This window comes from Orcinus orca, chromosome 16 (genome assembly GCF_937001465.1).
Source record: "Orcinus orca chromosome 16, mOrcOrc1.1, whole genome shotgun sequence".
In the NCBI taxonomy this organism is placed as follows: Eukaryota; Metazoa; Chordata; class Mammalia; order Artiodactyla; family Delphinidae; genus Orcinus; species Orcinus orca.
The window spans coordinates 86782675-86801973 of NC_064574.1; the positions used below are offsets into that span (position 1 = coordinate 86782675).

At 66.1% G+C, this 19299-nt stretch overlaps 2 protein-coding genes across 14 annotated transcripts in view; both read left to right on the forward strand.

Moving 5' to 3' along the window:
• MAD1L1 (mitotic arrest deficient 1 like 1) overlaps positions 1–19299 on the forward strand; it is a 316733-nt gene that overhangs the window by 272384 nt on the left and 25050 nt on the right. For 10 of the 13 annotated variants that reach the window (XM_004268980.4, XM_033426704.2, XM_033426706.2 and 7 more), the window contains one exon: positions 9527–9717. The exons of 1 other annotated variant lie outside the window; for it this stretch is intronic. In XM_004268980.4, coding sequence (XP_004269028.1) covers positions 9527–9717 — 191 coding nt within the window. Of the gene's footprint in view, positions 1–874; positions 4003–9526; positions 9718–19299 lie in introns of those variants that run through there. 2 more of the 13 variants (XR_004482842.2, XR_007472361.1) reach the window with 2 other exon arrangements.
• PSMG3 (proteasome assembly chaperone 3) overlaps positions 1–19299 on the forward strand; it is a 348811-nt gene that overhangs the window by 124329 nt on the left and 205183 nt on the right. The gene's annotated exons all lie outside the window — the stretch shown is intronic.

The window sequence follows — 19299 nt, forward strand, 5'->3', positions numbered from 1 at the left end:
GTGGAAGTTGTCGGCCACGTGTTCAACAGCAGGGTTCTCCGGTTCCGTCTCGGGGTCTGTGATGCACCGTAGCTGTCGTGTGCCTCTCCTCTGGGTGGTTTCTGGCTCCGGCATGTGTGTGAACGTGTGTGGATGTGTGTGCGTGCGCACGTGTGCATGTGTGAGTACACACGTGTGAGCATATGAGCGCAGCTTCAGGTGGTTTGCCTTTGACGGCCTGAGCCTCAGTTTCCCCATCCGTGAAGTGGGGACGCACGTGGTGATAGTTTCATAGGGTCATCCCAAAGCCTAAGACCAGCAAGTGCGTGCGGAGTGAGTCACGTCCGCACTGGACGAGCGTCTCCCGTTCCTGCCGCCCAGGCAGCCGTAAGCCGTGCAGCCCAGGTCACCACCCTTGTCGGGGTGCTTCAGTCGGGAGAAATGGGTGGCCAGCACCCAAGCAGGTGCCTAAGTAACGTCAGAGGGTAGACGGGGCTCCCCGGGGCCCTGCTGGTGGCCTGGGCAGGAGGCCAACCTTTGTGACCGAGGTGGTGCCCAGTGTTCAGGGCGGTTCCTCACAGCAGTGCTGGCGCTGCCCGGGGGCCGGGCACTGGCCTCCTCTGGGCCTTTCCCCACGTCTGTGCCCCACTCGGGGCTGTTCTGAGTCCAGGTGGGCACCAGGCGGTGACCTTGCCTCCAGGCCCAGCTGGTCCTCCACTCCCGAAAGAGCCAGCGAGGCGGGGGGAGGGGCCGTCCTCTGGGGCCTCAGCTGCTGTGTCTCAGCGGTGGGGGAGGGAGTCTTCTGAGAACGTGGTGTCACATCGGCGCCCGCCTGTCACCGCGGGACTCTCCCACCCCATAATCTGGTGGGCCATAATTGCTGGTGTCTTTTCAGATCGCTTCTGTGCAAGGTGACAAGCTGCTTGCGCGAGTGAGCAGTTAATCACAGAGATCTCCGTCTGAACGCCGGCACCGTGCTTTCCAGGGCGGCCGTCTGCCAGGAGGCCTGGCGGTGGGCGCGCGCTGCTCATCTGCATGTAATTCCAGGGCTAGCGTCTCCTCTCTCGTGTGAAACGTGCAATTTCCGGCCCAGCGGGGAACACGGGCTCACGATGGAGAGCCTCTTCTGGGCCGTCTGGCTGCAGGCAGTTCAAACACAGCCGTCCCCTCTGGCGGCAGGAGGCTCTGGCCAGCGGATGTCAGGGTCCTGGGCCCCTGTCACTGAAGCTGGCTGCGGGGGACAATGGTGCCCCGCTGTGCCCTTTCTTGGAAAGGCCTCCTTGCTGAGCGCTGTGCGGGGAGGGGAGCCGGGGACCACGGAGCTGCCCGGCCGGCTGGCCCTGGGCCCCTCGGCGCCTGCCAACCACACAGGCTCCTCTCCTCCCCCCTCCTCTCCCGGAATATGGATCTGGGACGGGAGGCGGCGTCCAGGAGGATGGGCAGGAGGCTCGTGCCACGTCGGGCAGCAGCCCAGCTCTGCTGTGAAGGTGGCCCACCATCTCCTCCCTCTAGGTGGCCAGCCGGGCCAGGGCCCTCACCCAGTCACAGTCCCACAGTGCTGGCTCCCACGGTGGCTAATAAAATTGCATCAGTATTTGATGCCTAATTGTTAAGTACTTAAAAATGTAGAATTGAAATAGTTTAGAAGTTACCAGGCATGGATAATTCGGCCCCGGCAGCGTGGCCCCGCTCTGGGCCTCAGCAGAACCAGCACTGGTTACTGCCTGCTGGGAGGCCGGGGCTGCCTCCCGAGGGGCCTGCCGGGGGGCCGGCTCCTCCCCGGGGAAGCGAGTGGCCAAGGGCGCCCGAGGCAGCACCAGTGGACGGGCCGCGTGGCTCAGCACAGCGCCTCTTTATCCAGGTCAGCCTGGGCTCCGTGAGAGGGGTCTGCGTCGCCCCGACACTAGTGGGGGTGCTCCCCTCCTGGGGCAGGGCCCCTCCCTGGCCTCTGTTTGCCTGCAGGAACTGACTCCCAAGCACCCCGCTGCTACGTGGGGACACGTTTTGCCCGCCCCCCCTCGCAGCCTTCTCCCACCCCAGCACCCCACGTCCAGCAGCTGTGGGGTCCCGCGCGGCCTCGCTGTCCAGCCCCTGGCTCGGCTCCGCCTGCGTGCCCGTGGTCGCCGCTCTTTCCCCCTCAGCGCCAGCGCCAGCAGCTTGAGGCCCAGCTCGGGACCTGGTCCCACACCCACCATCCTCCAGGGCCCAGAGCTCACCCAGGAACCTGGCCGCACCCCTGCCTTCTCAGTATTCCCACAGCCAGTCTCCAGTTGGGACCCAGCGTTGACCTCAGGAAGACCCGAGGCCCATGGGCCCAGAGTCACCAGCTGGCTCACCTTTGGCGAGGTTGTTGATGTGCTGTTGGCTGCCAGGGTCCCAGGAGAGCAGCAGGGCCGTGGCCTCGGCGCCAAGGTCCAGCAGAGGCAGCAGGAAGCACTGGTCCCAGGGGCGGGCCAGCCTCGGTGTCCCATCACGGCAGCAGTCACTCATCCAGCTTCCTCGTGGACGTGCTGAGGAAACGGGGGCCGCGGAGAATGGGCTTGGTGAGCGTCCGGGAGATGGGCTGCCATCACTCCCACCGCGGCTGCCCCTGCCGTGCACCGAAGACCCCTTCAGGCTGCGGAGACGGGGTGTGCGTGAACACAGGAGCCAGGGTGCCCGGAGAGCGGAGGGCGGGGGGTCAGAGGCACCCCGACCGCCTTCATGGCCTGGAGCAGAGCCGGGAGCTGGTGGTCCTGGCTCTTGGACGAGCGGACAGCACGCCCCCCGCCAGGCGCCCTGGCCCGCCCCACAGCCTTCCCGCCGGCCGGTCCCAGAGTCCTTCCTCTTGTCCTCAGGCTGGTGTCCTGGGAGCGGACCCGCGTGCGCCACGTTGAGAAGCAGCCGCCGGCTCAGCCTGGGCTCAGGGCTGCTCTTCCTAACGGGGATGCGTTCGTCCTTTTATCATTTTCTTTAAAAGAACCTGAAAATCTCAGCATTGCCTAAGTGTTTTTTATTCACTTTTCAGAAAGATAAATGACTCTGTCCCGAGTCCCCAGAAGACAACTTCAGAAGCTCCTATAGCCCCTGATTTCCAGCCTCCTACACAGCATCACTGCAAGAGCCCAGCCTAGACGGGCAGCGCGCAGGGCCTGGTCCTCAGCCCGCACAAGGCTCAGTTCCCTGTGCCCGTGGCCTGGGCTGGTCCAGCTCCCCCGCTGTGGCATCTGCCCACCACTGGGGGTCCATTTATGGACGCATCCGGGGAGGCCGGGGTGGGGTCCAGTCTCAGCAGCAGCCACTCGGTGACGGTGGGGCCCCCAGGCTGCCTTGGGCTTTCGTCACTCATCGCAGGGACGAAAGCCCTTTTGGAGCCCCTGTGGTCACCACGTGGCTTTGTCGTGACCGTGGTCAGCCGCGGCGAGAACAGGCGTGGGCGGGAGGGGCGGAGGGAGGACACCTGCCTTCCGCCTTGCTGCTGACCTGGGTCGCGAGGAAGCTGACACTGCGGTGGCCTTCCCTCCCTGGCCACCGAGGGGCTGGGAAGGTCCTTTTCATGGTAGTAAAAAGCCAGGTGCTGACTGTGGACTTGGAGTGGGGCAGACGCGGCCCCGCCTGCTCCCCCAGGCCTCGTACCCTGTGTCTGAACGCTGTGTGCACGTGACTCTCGGGTCCTCAGGTGGGCGAGGCGCTAGCTCTCCTGTGCACGTGAGCGTGCACGGCCATACACGTGGACGCGCACACACGCGTGTCCCTGCCTCACTGCACCCTGTGTGGCTGTCTCGCCTTTGGTTAAATCACTGTTCAGCACTTGGGATCCTCTGACCTCGTATGTGTTTCTTACGGCTGGAACGGGTGGCGTCTCGTTCCATGGGCCACATCTCCCGTCCGGGGCAGGTGTCGTTTTGTCGTTCTGTCCACGACTTGCTGTCCACCTCATTCTCTCGGTCCTGGTTCTCCCCTTGACGTGTCTGATGCCTCTGGAACCCCCGGCCGAGCCACTCGCTTCCTGGTGCTCAGAACACAGCGGGCCGCCCATCAGCTGTAGGCTTGCGTTCTCGTCCTGGGTTAGGGCTCGTTGGCGTGCTCTGAGCCATCGTCACGCTCTGTCTCTTGAGCCCGGAGAGACGCGGCCTTGGCCTCTGGAGGCTCTTGTGTGGTTTCCTTGATGTTTTCTCTGTCCCGCCTTCTGTAATCTCTTCATGTAAGACCCCTATTAGTTGGATGTTGGAGCTCCCAGAGTCTCGTTCCTTCTTCGCTGTCTTCCACCTCTGTTTCTGTGTTTGTCTCTGGGAGGCGTCTTCTGCTCTGTCTCTGAGCCCCTCCGCGGACGCCCGCGTGATCCCGACCCCAGCGTGGGGCGGCTCTTCTCTCTTCCGACCAGGTTCCTAATGTTCTGTTTGTCCAGGCTCTTTGATTGTTTACATTAGGAGCTTCCCGCTGCGTCTGGTGACCCCTGGTCTGTTTCTGTGGAGGACGCAGACCACTCTCAGGGGCTCATCCGCGGGACACAGAGGTGCGGCTCCAACCCCCTTCCCAGAAGGGCCGCCGCCCAGCTGTGGGGCGGGCGGGGGTGCTCGGCAGGGAGCTCAGCCGCCAGACCTCCCTATTCCTCCACCCCCGCCAGGCGCAGAGAGATACCCGGCGAGGTCACTCCCTCTGGGCCAGCCCAGCCGTGACGACTGAGGGCAGGGCGGGGGTGTGGGTCAGTGGGGTGTAGGAGGGCGGCCGCAGGCGGCTCCGGGCAGTGTCTTGCAGGTTGGCTTCTCAGGAAGCGAGCGTCTGAAAAGGACCTGTGTGCGTGGGGTTGGACTCGGGTCTCCTCCCTGCCGGGGGTTGGGGGGACCTGCCCTGGGGCAGGAGGAGCCGGGGGTGACCCCTCGCACAGACCCTCAGACCCCCGGTTCCTCGGCCGCTCCCACTGCTGTGCTACGGCGCCCCCCAGGGCCACTGACCCGTCTGCCTGCGTCCCCGTCCGCTTCTCATCCTCGGAACGCGTGTCCCCCCTTGTGCACCGCTGGCCCCCCTCCCTCTCATGGTCTTTGCAGGAGGGAGAGGAGGACGGACACGTGCTCGTGGATAAACACGTGTGTGTCGGGGGCAGGGGCTTGCTCGTGCTTAAACTCCCTCAGGGTCGTCTTCTGGGGTGGGGTGGAGAGTTTGTGGAGAAGCGGCGCCTTCCACACCGCAGGCTCCTTGAGATGCCTGGGGACACGGTCATGGCCAGAGGACCTGGTCCTCCCTGCTGAGCTCGTAGCTGCGGGAGGAGGCGGACGTCGAGCCAAGCGTGTCTTAAAATGCTCTGCTGTGCTACGATGACCGCCAAGGTGGGGCCCACTGGGAACAAGGTGGGAGGCCACACCCCTCCAGGGGCGATGGATGGGGGTTAGGGCCCAGGTGGGAGAGGCCACCCAGGCGCCCGCCGAGGCCCTGAGGCGAGAGCAGGGCGGCGCCTTTGGGGTGCAGCAGCCAGTGCAGGTGGACGTGGAGGGGCAGAGGCCAGGGGCCACGGTGGGGCTGTTAGGCCACAGCTTCCCTTAGGAGCTCAGAGTCCTGTCCAGATGACTTGGGCCTCACGCAGGACAGGCTGGCCCTGGATCCTGGGCAGAGGGCGGAGTGTGAGCCCCGAGAACAGAGTGGCTGGCCTGGGCCGAGGCCCCTCAGAGCTCGGTGGCCGCGGCAGGAGGCCTCGGGCCTGGAGTCTGGCGACCCCGGGTTCCCATCCCAGCTCTACGCTCTCCCACGCCAGCTGCCTTCCCCACGGGGGGCTGGGCCTGCTGCAGCGGCGGGAGGGCGGGGGGCAGTACTTGCTGTACTGTCAGAAACCTCTGGACTCGGACGTGGGTCAGGCCAGCCCGCCAGCAGGGAGCCACGGCCTTGAGGGGTCCCAGAACGGAGGCGCTTGGAGCAGGCGGTGCTGCTGGAGGTCTGTCTGTCCACGGGGCACAGGAGCAGGATGGGCTGGCCAGACTGGCACAGGCCGCCCCGTGGGCACGGCTCAGGCCCCCTGGCAAGGGAGGACTCGGATGAGAGGACCGCTGGGCCTGCCCCTGAGAGCCTCGCCCACCTTTCAGAGCACCTCTGCGGCCGTCTTGTCTGCGTGTGCATCTCAGCCCCTCCCGGGACAAAGCAGGTGTAGTGGGCAGTGCTGGCTGTTGGCTTCGATCCCCTCTGAAGGGTCTCCATCCCAGAGTGTGGGCCAGCGAGCCGGAGTCTGACCGAGCGCAGGGGGCGCTGCTGCCGGGGCTGGGCCGCCCTCGGGACCTGAGAGCGAGAGCAGAGACCTTTTCGCCGCTGCCGCCTCCGCGCCCTGCCCTCAGCCTGCAAACTCATAAGAAGGAAATTGAATGGCTGAGAGGCAGGTGCACTTTCAGTAAAACAGAGGCACAGCCGGGCTCTGCAGAGGCCTGGCGTGGCCGGCTGCCCAGCTGGCTGCCTGCCCCTCGCTGGCTGTGCCCAAGCCCTCGGGTAAACCCGTCTCCAGATTCGGGGCCGGGACCTGGATCTCCGGAGCCGCGAGCCCGTGAACGCGTCTTCCTCCTGGCAGCTCTGCTTTCGGGTGAGGCGCTCTCTCTTACGTAACGGAGTGCAGTTTAGTTTTGAGCTTTCACAGCTGCCTCCTGCAATTCCAGGAGGGTTGGGGTTGATGACGAGGCGGCGTGGGGGTCAGAGCCATGCCAGGGCCTCTCGGACGCGGCTGGAGGAGGCCAGGGGCCTGGGCCAGAGAGCGGACGGCACTGCCCCTTGACCTCCGATCTGTCCCCGCCTCCACCACCTCCCTCCTCCCTTCCCAGGGACTTGCAGAGAGCCCCGAGAGGGGCCTGGGAGGGAGAGGGGCCTGTGGGCAGGGGTGGGGGGGGAGGAGGTTCGGCTCAGAGGAGAGACAGCCAGCGGGCTGGAGGACAAGATTCAAAGGGCAGGAGAGGCAAGACAGGGCCCGGCCGAGACTGGGCCGGTCACGGGGGCCTCAGGAACATCTCAGTGCAGACCGGCTCCCTGGGCTGGCGGGGAGGGCAGGGGAGAGGAGGGGAGGGGCCCCTGGCTGGGCCCAGGCGTGAGGCCGTTGGGCCCGAGTGTCTGGTGACCCCGTCCCCGGCACAGCCGAGCGGGCTGGGACGTGCACACGGCGGTGAGGTCTGGGGTGGGTGGCCCTGGAGCTCAGCGGAGCCCTGGCAGCCACTTGTCTGCGGCGCCGGCTCTGTCTGCCCGCGTGTGGCCCTGCCAGGTCAGGTCCAAGGCTGGCCGCCAGCCCTCGATGTGACAGTTGTGACTGTGCCTGCCGGTGGGCGCAGATTGGGGTCACTGCAGGCTCCGGAAGCCTCTGGCCTCTGGGACCGCAGAGGAGCGTCTCGGGGGTGCCCCGCGCAGGCCCCCGTCCCACCAGGGGAAGCCTCAGCTCGCTCTGGGAGAGGCTGAATCAGAGCAATGCCGCTTCCAAGGATGAAGTCCTGTCTTTTCTTATTTAATCCAAACCATTTTGTGAGTCACTCATTCACATGTATGTAAGCGACTGAGCTACGAGGATCGCAGGAGGGCAAGACGCTGACTGTGCCCCAAGTCAGAGTGGCGCTCGTGGTCCCTTCCCTGGACTTGCCTCTGGGCGGGCTTTGCTGGAAGCAGCACCCCTCCTGCCCCACGTGGACCAGGCCACCGGGGCCAGATGCCCTCGGCCTCTGGCAGCCCCTGTGACCTGGAGGAAGCCCCCCGCAAGCCCCACCTTCTGGCCCCGCCTCGTGGGCTGTGAGGGCCACGCTGTGCCGGCACGCGGCAGATGCGCAGAGCATGGTCCCCGAGCGCGGCAGGGGGCACGTCTCCCCCGAGCGGGGAGGCCCCGTAGGAGTCTGTGAGCTGCGGAACAGACGGCCTTTTATGCCTGAGGGCAGAGGGGACGCTCCCTTCTCCAAGATCGGGCTGCATTTATGACCAAACTTTAATTTTTCCCATTGGGCCCCTGAGAGGTACTCAAGGCAGCGCCGTCTGACACGGGGACACGTCACCGCACGCGCTCGGTCAGTGAGTTTTTCCTCCTGCTGACGCGTCCATCCTAGGTGGTCTGGCTGAGAGACAAGGGAAGAACGTGGGGTCAGAGCTGCCCGTTACCCTTTTGATCTCATAGTCTGATTACTCGATCGATCAAAGGCTCCACGCCCACGTCCCCAACGGAGAGGCCCTTAGCTCCGGAACGAGAGTGTCCGCAGGGCCGCTGGGCCAGGTGATGGATGGGGGCAGTCCGGGCAGGGCAGGCGGCAGGCAGCCGGCCAGCCAGAAACACAGGTGCCGTGAAGAGGCTGCAGGGCGCAGTGCTAGCATCAGAGCTGGGGGGCGGCCGATACCAGGCTGCCCACAGAGCTGCAGGCTGTGGAGACAGGACCTGGGATGTGTGTGCAAAACCCTGGCACGTTACAGAGTGTGTGAGAGGTTAGGGTGGTAATGTTGTCGGGAGTTTGGTCCTGGGGGCAGACAGCCCTACCTCCGCCGTGGATCGGCGGCCAAGCCGCCAGTCGCTTGTGTCCGTGCTTGTGAGGCGGGAGAGACCCTGCACCCGCCTCGCAGCCACGTGGCGGCAGCAGAGCGTGTTGGGGCCTGTCGGGTAGCCGAACAGCCCCCCGCCCCAATCCTCAGCCTCCGGCCCTGTGGCGTCCAGCTTGATTGTCTAGAACGGGGCGGGGGGGTCTCTCTTTCCTGGAACGCAGGCTCCCTGCAGGTGACCCTGACTGCATCTGCTCGTCTTAAACCAGCACGAGACACGCTGGGTCCTGCGGGTCAGCGTGAGGAGGGAGGACGGTTGTCCCCACCACAGGGCGGGAAGGGCAGGACTCAAACCAGCCTGACGGCTCGAGGCCTGGGCTTTTCCACACCCCCTGGGCGGCTCCAGATGGGACCACCAGGAAGCACCTGGCCTCGGAGGCAACTCGTGTGCGCTGAGTGGAGCCGCCTCGCTAATTCACGGGGGAATGAATCAGGGTTTAATTACTGGGAAGGCACCTTGGGTGGAGGATTTGTGGGAATTGCTACGTGCCTTCCCGATGGCTTCACACAGCTGGTTTCTCCCCACGCGGCTGTACACCTGGCAGGGGCAGCAAACGGGCCTGAGGGTCTCTGTCCTGAGCCACCCAGTTAGAACAGGGCTGGGGCGTAAAGGATGGTGGGCCCAGGGGTGCCCTCGCAGACCCCACCACCCAGGGAGCCTGTCTTCTCCCAGCGGTCTGGGCTCTGGGCGGGCAGTGGGGACCACATCTCAGATGACCTCTGCTCTCTCAGCCCCCCGCCCCGCCGCCTCTCAGCTGGCTTGGACACCCAGCCCTGGCAGGGCTTCGGCTGCAGACGGGGAAGCGTGTGTCGGCTCGTCTGGTTGGTGCGGGCAGACCCGGGGCTGCAGTCTCAGATGGAGGGTCCCCATCTGTGCCCCTGCCTGGAGGAGAGGGGTGAGCCCGGGCTGCTTCCCGGCTCGTCCTCCCGTCAGGAGCCGCCTGCGGCTTCCTCGCCCCTCAGCCGGCGCCCTCTGCCCTTCTGCGTCTGTCCTTCCGACACTGGCTGGGGAGCTGACTGCCTCTCTCGTCCCCCTCAGAGCTGAAGAAGCAGGTGGAGAGCGCGGAGCTGAAGAACCAGAGGCTGAAGGAGGTCTTCCAGACCAAGATCCAGGAGTTCCGGAAGGTGTGCTACACACTGACGGGCTACCAGGTGGACATCACCACAGAGAACCAGTACCGGCTGACCTCCATGTACGCCGAGCACAAGACCGACTGCCTCATCTTCAAGGTAGGAGGCACTGCACACAGCCGTGCGCACAGGACGCCGACGTCCCCCCGACGGGCAGCCAGCCTCCCCGAGCTTGGCACCGCAGCCCTGACCCCCGCAGGAAGCGTCCACCCCCAGGCCCCTCACGGCCCTCCTCCTCGGCGTTGGCCCCGTCCCTTGGAGGCAGCAGGGCGGGGGCTCCAGCGTCAGCAGTGCCCACGGGAGGGCTGAGTAACGGGGTGAAAGTCAGGATCGGGCCAGGGAGGTGCCCCTGGTGCTGCCAGGCGTGCAGCCGGACGGCGGCGGACAGGCCGAGGGAGAAGAGCTGCCAGACCTGTGCCGCTCCCGCGGCCAAGGGCCGTCAGGCTGGGGGGTCCCTGCTGGCGGGAACTCTCAGCAGATCACTGGCATCTCTACTTGCTGGTCCCCGAGGGCACTGAGTCCCAGACGGGAAGCACCTTGCCCACAGCTGCTGCCTGCCCACCGGCTCAGGGCAGGTGCAGAGGGTGAGCTGAGGACGGGGAGCAGCCGGAGAGAAGGTCCACAGCGCGGACCGGCTGCGCCATGCAGGGTGCCCGCGGCCCGCGGGGGAGGGGAGGTGCGCTGAGCCGCCTCGGTCTGCGGCAGCTGTGACCCCCTTGGCCAGCTCACTGGACTCTGGGGGACTCAGGGCCCTTCCCACCCTGGCCCCGGGGCTCAGAAGGGCTTCCCTGGAGAGCCGAGCCTCCGTGGAAGGGTCTTGGGTGAGCTGGCGGGAGCAGAGGCCGGCCCCACGCTGCCTCCCAGCTCTGCCACCTGAGGCTGGCGCACAGGTTCCCGCGGCCGCGGACCGGGCTGGGGAAGGATCTCAGGTCACGGCGGTTGACTTTATTTTCCCAAAGGTGATTTTCCAGGCAGGAGGAGGGTTGAAGGCAGAGTTAGAAATAGCTGCGTTGTTGCAGGTGAGGGCCCTCAGGTGTGTGCCGGGGTGATGGAGGGCTTGGGCTCAGCCCCCGGGCTCTGCTCGGGGAGCTGCGGCCCGGCCCCTGCTGCCACGTGGGTGGGAGCTGCCTGCCGGTGCCGTTCCATTCAAGGGAAGGCAGGAGCTCAGCTCCAGCTTCTTCCCGCAGGGCCCGGCCCCCTTCCTACCTGCTCCCCCGAGGAGTGGGGCTGGAGCCTTCAGAGCGTTCCTGGAAGGATTGTCCCGCGTGCGCTGGCAGCCAGGACGCCTGTTGAGCTGAGCAGGTGGTTAGGAGCTCCCAGAAGCTCCACGTGTGGGCAGGCCGTGTTCACGGCCTTGCTTCTCCTCCCTGCCGTCCTGTCTGCTGTGGTTCACAGGAATTTTCCTCCCCTCCCCTCTAAAGCCCCGGGGATGGAGAGCGCCCCATGGCCAGAAGGAGGAGACTGACCGTAAGAACGGCCACAGGGCACAGCTCTGAGCCTGCGGTGCCCGGCGGGCAGTCGGGTTTGCCGGCCGCCCCTCTCCTCCCTGCCTGGCCTTCGTCGGGGCCCGTCCTAACCCAGGGCCTTGCAGGATTGGACTCGGGCGACAGGCAAGATGCCGGACACAGATTCTAGAACGTGTCACACCGAGCTCGTGGCCGGCGTGGCCACTGTGCCTGTCTTAGCTGCTGAGCCGGAGCTTCCAAATCTGTAAACCGGGGATGCGGTGGCGTCCTCCTGCGGGGGCACACAGAAACCCGTAACGCTGTGAATGCACGGTGTGGCCGGGCCACCACCCGGCTCCTCGCCAGTCCCAGATTTACTCGCCCCAGTCTCCCGAGGCCCGAGCCTGGCTCGGCTCCCGCCGCAGTGAGGGCTGCGGGCACGGAGGCCGGGCTTCGGTGTCCCCGTCGGGGAATGGGCACATGCCTTCCCCACGGGGCTGGTCCTGTGGGTCGTGGCCCCGGCGAGGTCTGGCTCGTGTGAGGGCGCCGGTGCCCCTGGGGCCCTGCTGTGCCTTACGCTGACCTGCGGCTCTGAGCACTGTCCGGGCCCTGCCGACCGCTGGTGTTCAGGGACGGGCACTTTCTCCGCTCACTGCCCAGAGCCGTAACCGGTGCAGACGTGGCACTGAGTCAGGAGGTCCCCAAGGCTGGAGCTCCTTCCCGTGGGCACCGTCACCCAGAGTCAGGGCCGTGAGTCCAGAGAGGCCCAGGCGGGGCCCTGCTCTCTGGGACACCGACGGGACCGGGGCCCAGGGACCTGGGCGGGAGGTGACCCCTGCCCCGTGTGCGTGCACCCGCCCGTGTGGAGGGGCGGCGGGGAGAGGAGCTGGGTCCCTGGGCCCTCCACGAGGGGGCGTGCCTTTGTTAGAAGTAATGAACCAGTGCTCGTGTGTTATGACCGTAGAGTCCGTGGTTCACCTCACGTGTCGTACGGTTCTGTGGCTTTTGACAAATGCGACTGTCAACGTCCCACGGAACACTTGCACGCCCTGAACACCCCAGCTCCGTGGTCGCTCGCTGTCTCCGTGGTTTTGCCTTTTCCAGAACGTGGAGGCACACAGTCTGTGGCCTGCTCAGCCCGGCTTCCTTACTTAGTGATTCGCACTTGAGGCGCCTCCAGGGTCTTCTCTTGACTCGATGACTGACTTCGTTTTCGCTGAGTAATCTTCCACTGTCTGCGTGGACCACAGTTCATCTGTACCTCGCCTGCTGAAGGACACCTTGGTCGTTTGCAGGTGTTTCTGCGTGGACCGCAGTTCATCTGTACCTCGCCTGCTGAAGGACACCTTGGTCGTTTCCAGGTGTTATTAGCAGTTACGGGTATAGCTGCTATAGACAGCTTTAGAAACTTTTCCGGCCACTTAAACACGCAAGCTCGTTCTTAGCTCGCAGGCGGTGCAGAAGCAGGCCGGGAGCTGGATGCGGCCCGCCGCCTGGGCGTTCCCGCCCCGGACACGCTGCTTCTCCACTCAGTGCCCCTTCCCTCCGACCCTTACAGCCCAGCTTGGGCGCGGCCTCCCGGAGAAGCAGAAGCCGCCCTGGGTCCCTTCGTCCTCCCAGCCTGGCCCCGATGAGAGCCCATCCTCGGGGCCAGGCCACTCCCAACACCTGCCAGGGAGCTGGTCTAGTTCGGGGCCTGGCCCCGGGTCCGGATTGGGCGGCAGGTTCACGAGGGGATTGGGCGGTGGTTCACGAGGGCCCAGGAGCAGGGCGCAGGGTGAGCATGAGGCCGGAGAGCTGCCCCGGTGGCCCCTCGCCACATTCTGCCGTGGGCCATCCTGGGCGGTGCGTCTGCTCCTCCGTGCGGCCGCCTCAGGGCCTGGCCCTCAGCCCCCTCCGCATCTGGTGTGGCCCAGGACTGGCAGTGGTCAGTGTCTGCCGCATGGAGATGACTTTTGGGGCATGGCTGTGAGGACGCCCCGTCAGGTCGTGGGACGGCGCTGGACTCTGGGCCAGAGCCACGGAGCTGTGGCACCTTCACGTGGCTTCGTCCGTGTGCCGCCAGGGCGTGTGGACGTGTGTGTAGGGGACCCAGCGCTCAGACACGTGCACCTTCCCCATCTGCCTCTGTCCGGTTGTGCCCGGGTCAGTGCACCTCCTGGGGGGCCCCACGGGCACCTGCTCCTGAGAAATCAAAATGCAGGTTTGGGGGAGCGCCGAGGGGTGGAGTCCCCAAGCGGCTTTCCGAGGCTGCGAAGTACAGGTGGTAGGGAGGCGGCTGGGAGGGTCCCGACCCCCCAGGAGCCGGGCAGCCGCCAGGCCATGTGTCAGCCCCACCCATCTCGCACCCAGAGCTTTCCCCTCACGGCCAGACCGGCAGGGATCCTGATCCCGCCGTCTGGGATCTTTGCCTGCCCCCCGGGGCCCCGCGAGGTGCTGGCCTGAGGCGGAGGGGACTGGGGCCCACACAGACCCGAGGCCCTGCCCCTGAACATCCTCCAGCACATCCCTGCTTGCTGGGCCCTGAGGATGGGCAGAGCCGGCTCCGTCCCAAAGTCGTCCAGTTGTCAGGGGACAGAGGCTCAGGCTGAGGCCCCCCGTGGCCCTGCTGCCCGCCCTGGAAGGGGCCAGGTGTGCAGGCTCCCTTGAGCGTCCCCGCCTCCCCTTATTCAGGCAGGCCTTGCCGGGGGCAAGTGGACACAGGCCACCTCTGCTGCCTCTGGACGTGGGCGTGAGCCTCCAGCCGCCTGCCCCTTCCTTTTGAAGCGGTTGGGAAGGAGCAGAGTGCGTGTTTGCGGGCCTGCCCTCACCACGCAGGGAGCAGACCCCTTCCGCCATCCTGGCTTACGGGGCCCCGCACCCCGTGGGCCCTGCCCTGGCACCGGGCACTGGGACAAAGCCGGGCGCTCAGCGTCCTGCCTGCTGGACACGGGCCACCAGCCTCCTGAGCTCCCGGGACAGGGCGGGAGGGCCGAGAGGGGCAGCCCCATGGAGGTGACATCAGGAGGAAGGGAAACTGGGGGGCGGCGGAGGCGACGGGCCTCCCAGGTGTCTTCGGCCCTGACCCGTGCCTCCCTGGAGAGGGTCGCCCGGTCCCCGGGGGCAGGGCGGGAGAACGGACCAGGCAGAAGCTGGAGCCGTGGGACTGGCGACCACACGGCCTGGCCCAGGTGCCCGGCGCAGGGCTGGGGCCGGAGCAGGTCAGCGGGAGGGGCGCCTCAGAGCTGCCGTGGCGACAGCTCTTGCCTAGAGGTGGGAGGTCGCAGGGGCTCAGAGGAGCAGGGACGCCTCACGGCCCCCGGGCTCCCCTCGGCAGGTGCTGACCTGGACCCCGCCCCCCACGCCAGGCCTCTGGACACCGTCGCGGCCGCACGTCACTGGGGCTCCTCCTTGTCCAGGGACACGTGGCCTCCGCCCAGTGCTCACAGCCGCAGGCTGGGACTTGGAGGCTGGCGTTATGCTGCACGGCAGAGAGTTGGGACAGCGGCTCACCGGGGCGAGCTGAGAGCAGAGGGCCTGTGATGGGGCACCGTGGCCCCGGCCTCTCAGTGGCTGAGCGGGCCGACCAGCCGGGTCCGGGCGGCGAGCAGGTGGCAGGCAGCCCCTCGTGGAGCTGGCGCAGGGACAGGCCCCTGGGGCCGGTTCCCTGGCAGGTGGCTTCCTGGAGACTTCATCCACAGGCTGGGGCCTTCGTATCGGGAGAGGGGCTGGTCCGAAGCCGGGACCCCACCTCGCTGAGGCTGGGCAGGGAGGTCCTTCCCCCTCTCCGTTCTGCCGTCTGTCCCAAGACCCGGGCGTGGAGTGCGTGGTTTGACGGAGGTCAGGCACCGGGAGCAGTGACTGATGCAGTGACCCCCCCCCACCCACCATCTGTGCACGAGCGCCGAGATGACCCCGGGAAGGAGGTGGGAGGAGGCTGGCTCCGCAGGCACCGGTGTCCCCACAAGGACTTCGGCCCCAGTGGCTCAGACCTGTTGGACCCCAAGCCGGCGGGGGGCCTGGCCCTGGCCACTCCGACCCCCGGGCCACTCCCTGGGGTGCTCTAGGATCTGGTGGCATCTTGTAACTGAATACGGTTCACCTGTGATGGGGCCAAGGCGCAGGCAGGTGAGATGCAGGTGTGGGTGACTTCCGGGCCGCCCGGGGCTGGGTGCTGGCTGGGCTCCCAGCCCCACGCTGCCCCTGGTGGGCGCCGAGGCAGAGGCTTGGGTCTGGGGGCGGGTGGGCTCCAGCCAGCAGGCAGGCGAGCGGGACAGGTGGCCCTCCCGTGCCCAGCGGCTGCTGGCAGGGCTGCTCGCTGAGCAGAGCCGTGTCCCTCAGCTCTCCCCCCGGCCCACCAGCCCCACCCCAGGGTGGAGACGGCCAGCAGAGTCAAGCCAACCCTGGGCTTAAATCCCAGCAGCGCCTCGGCCGAGGGCCCTGGTCTCCCCGGAGGTGCCCGTGAGGGGCCAGGCTTGCAGTGCCGGTGGCCAGCGGCCCCGGGCCAGCTCCTGGGCCGGGAGGTGGCGGGTGTTTGGCTGTAGCCCTGCCCGCGTCAGGCCTGGGGTGCGGTCTCGCCCAGCCTCCCCACCCTCCGTGGTTCACCTCCGTGTTCAGAGAACAATCAGGCCTCCAGGTGCCCAGACTACCTGGTCTCCCCGTCACCTTGTGGACGAGGAGGCAGACCTCCTGGGAGGGCCGTGGCCCCGGTCACTCCACGCCGAGCGTCTAGGAGCTCGAGTTGGAGTGTCTGTTCCGAGTTGGCTGAGGGACAGGGAAAGCGGGGTTTGCTTCGTCTTCTTTTGTCTTCGAAGCGGAAGCGCTGGCCGTCGGGGCCCTCGGCCGCTGCCTTGTCATCCGCGCGTAGACCCGACCTGACTGTGACCCGGGTCGTGCAGGGGCCCTTCCCACCCAGCTCAGCCCGGGGGCCGGCCTGGGTGCCGTCCCCTCCTGGGCTGCAGTGAGCAGGCGCAGTCAGCCTCCAGGCCCCCGGCCGCTGAGGAGCTGGATGGCGGCCCCCAGGCTCAGAAAGCCCTGGGGCTCCCTGGGAGGAGGGCCGATAGCCCGCTGGTCTTGATGTGGTTTTCCCGCTGCCCACGCGGCGTGGCTCATGGACCAAACCTCTGCTCCGACCTGGGGCCCGTCACGGGCCGCTTAGGAACCGTGTCCCCTTCGACAGGCCTGGTAGGAGGGCGCAGGGCCTTGCAGCGGCCCAGCTCTGGTCTCCGCGCCGCCGGCCAGTGCCGCTGTGCGGTCAGCCAGGGCCTGGCTCAGACAGGACGGCGAGCCGGCCCCGCCAGGAAGTGGGGGGCTGAGAGCTTGCGCCGGGGGGCCGGCCGGGCAGACGCTGTCCTTTCTCCTTGGCTTTCTCCCCTGCCAGGCGGTCGGGACCGTTCACGGGCTCCTGTCTGAAGGAGCCGACTTGTGGGGCCTCCAGGCTCCTGCTGTGACAATGAGCTCCAAGTAGACGCTGTAATTTGAACTTGCCTGTCTTGGCTCCGCTGAATTTCAAGTGCGTTGCTCAGAACGCGTGCTGACTTGCGAGCCTCGCGGATCTGGCTGGGCAGGCGTTGCAGTGTCTCAGGAGGGGCACACAGTGTGCTCTGGCCACGGCCCATCTGCCCGGACACACCTGCCTCCTGGGAGGAGGGTGAGAGCCAGGGCTCGGCCTTATCCGGAGGTCCCCCCAGCAGAGCTGCCGCTGCCCGTGTTTGCCGGGCCCTTCTGTGGATGGGGGTGGGCTTGTGGGGGGGCCTGGAGTTAGGTTTGGGAGCTGTGGGGGTCCCAGGGCACGGCCCTCAGCACAGGGCAAGGAGAGGCTGGCAACGTCGGGATGAAAGTTGACAAAGACGGATAAAGAACTGGCCGACGGGCTTCCCTGGTGGCGCAGTGGTTAAGAATCCACCTGCCAATGCAGGAGACACGGGTTCCAGCCCTGGTCCAGGAAGATCCCACATGCCACGGAACAACTAAACCCGTGCGCCACAACTACTGAGCCTGCGCTCTAGAGCCCGCGAGCCACAACTACTGAGCCTGCATGCCACAACTACTGAAGCCTGTGCGCCTAGAGTCTGTGCTCCGCAACAAGAGAAGCGACCTCAATGAGAAGCCCGTGCACCGCAACAAAGAGTAGTCCCTGCTCGCCGCAACTAGAGAAAGCCCACGCGCAGCAATGAAGACCCAACGCAGCCAAAGATAAATAAATAAATTTATCAAAAAGAAAAAAAAAAAAGAATCGGCCAACTTGGCGTAGAGGGAGTGCTGCGTTCGGGCTCACTGGAGGCGGTCGAGAGGAGGCTGACCTGGGTTGGACTACATGACAGCGTCTCCCCAGGAAAATGAACCGTTTCCTTCCTGTGTCCCTGGGCCCCTGGCAGTGTGAGGCAGCACAGTGCAGTGGAAGAGCTGGTTTCAATTCCATCATCTTGTGCAAAGGCCCTGTGGTCCAGGAGGCCTGGGCAGCCTCAGGACTGAAGCCAGGCCATGGGGCTGAACCCCAGGGTTGCAGAGGAGCCTGGTCTAAGGGAAGGCGGGTGAGGGCCACGGCCTGGGAGTTTCGGCAGCGTTGGCCCTTTGTCCCAAGAGCGGTGCAAACTCATTCGGGAGTTTTTAAGGAAAGGGAGTCAAGGGCTTGATTTGACATTCAGAAGTGAATGTGGGGAGGTAGTGAGTGGAGCACGCAGTCCGTGAGCCTTGCCCTGGCCCTGCGGTTGCAGCAGCAAACCCTCTTCCAGACGGTCCTAGTGGGGGCGGGGAGGGTTGTATGCACGGGGAGGGCGTCCAGCAAGCCTGAGGAGCTATCAGACCCCAAGGGCCCTGAGCAGGCCTGGGGCCCACGTCGCCCTCCTCACTGCCCCCACTCACCTGTCAGCCAGACACAAGCTCACGGGTATGTGCAGCTTCCTAGTTACGGAAGCAGCTGTAGAAGATCTGTCAGGCTCAGGAGTGCAGGGAACGCCGTCGGTCTCACGCGCGGGTCCCGGGCAGAGGTCACAGCCCCTCGCCTTCTCGGAAGTGCCGTGGCCGCGGGGGAGGAAGATGTGGGGTTTTCCAAGGCAAGACCACGTGATGGGCACTGCTGTGTGGGTCAGTTTGGGCCGCCGTAGACCACGCCACAGACCGGCGGTCTGGAGCCTGGACGTCCGAGCCCGGTGCCGTCGGGTCATTCCAGGCTCGCAGATGGCCACCTTCTCTGTGTGTCCTCACGTGGATTCATTGTGCACGCACTGGGAGGCGGCGGGGGTGGGGGGCAGAGAGCCCTCTGTGTTTCCTCTTCTCGTAAGGACGCCAGTCCTCTTGGATCAGGGCCCCACCCTGATGGCCTCGTTTTACCTTCGTTACCTCATTAAGGGCCCTGTCTCCAGATACAGTCGCTTGGCTGGGGGGGCCCTCAACACATGAATTTGGAGGAATGCGGTCCAGCCCGTAACTGTATGCAGCATCTCCCTTGTTTCGTCAGTGTGTATTCGATGGTCATGCAAGTCAGTACACGTCTGTAAAGCTGGTGACCTTGATTCTCTAGGCCTGGAGAGATCGGAGCCTGAAGGGGAGACCCACCGCCCCGTGGGCGGAGGGGTAGCAAAGGTCAGCCCGGTGTTTGCTGAGCCTGGGCCTCTCATTGGGCTTTAGTGACCCCCTCAAACTAGAAACCTTTCAGCAGCAGGGGGCCCCACCCAGGAGCGCCCCCTAGCCCCGCCCCAGAGAGCCGGTTGCCTCCTCGTCCTCGAAGATGACCCCCAGGGGGCTTTGCCCGAATCCTTCACACGCACCAGACCCTCAGCCAGTTCCTGCACCCCCCCCATGCATCCCCCGTCAGCCCATCGCCCCGCCCATTCCCTCCAGACGCCAGGCCTCACCTCGTCCCCACCCACACCCCCGCCTCACCCAGAACTTGGCTCAAGAGACCCTCAGACCAACTCCTTCCCCAGGCCCAGGGCAGTCATCCTTCCCTGGTCACAGGGACACCTGATTCGGGGCCATCAGCCTGGAGAGGGCCCACCAGCACCAGCTCACAGGCGCCTCTGCCAGCCCGTAAGGACTCTGGGGCTGGCGCCGTCCACTGCGAGACTGGACCCCGGTCCCGAGGCCCTAGAGGGCACTGGGTGCCGCCATTCCAGCTCATGGAGCCACCAAGCCCCCAGCGCAGGACCCCCTGCGCTTCCCTGGGGTTGGGCCTCTGCCTCCGAGCCGAAGCCGAGGGCCGGGCCAGACGCAGGCAGGAGCGCTGCCGTGAGACGGAGCCTTCGCTGGCCTCGCG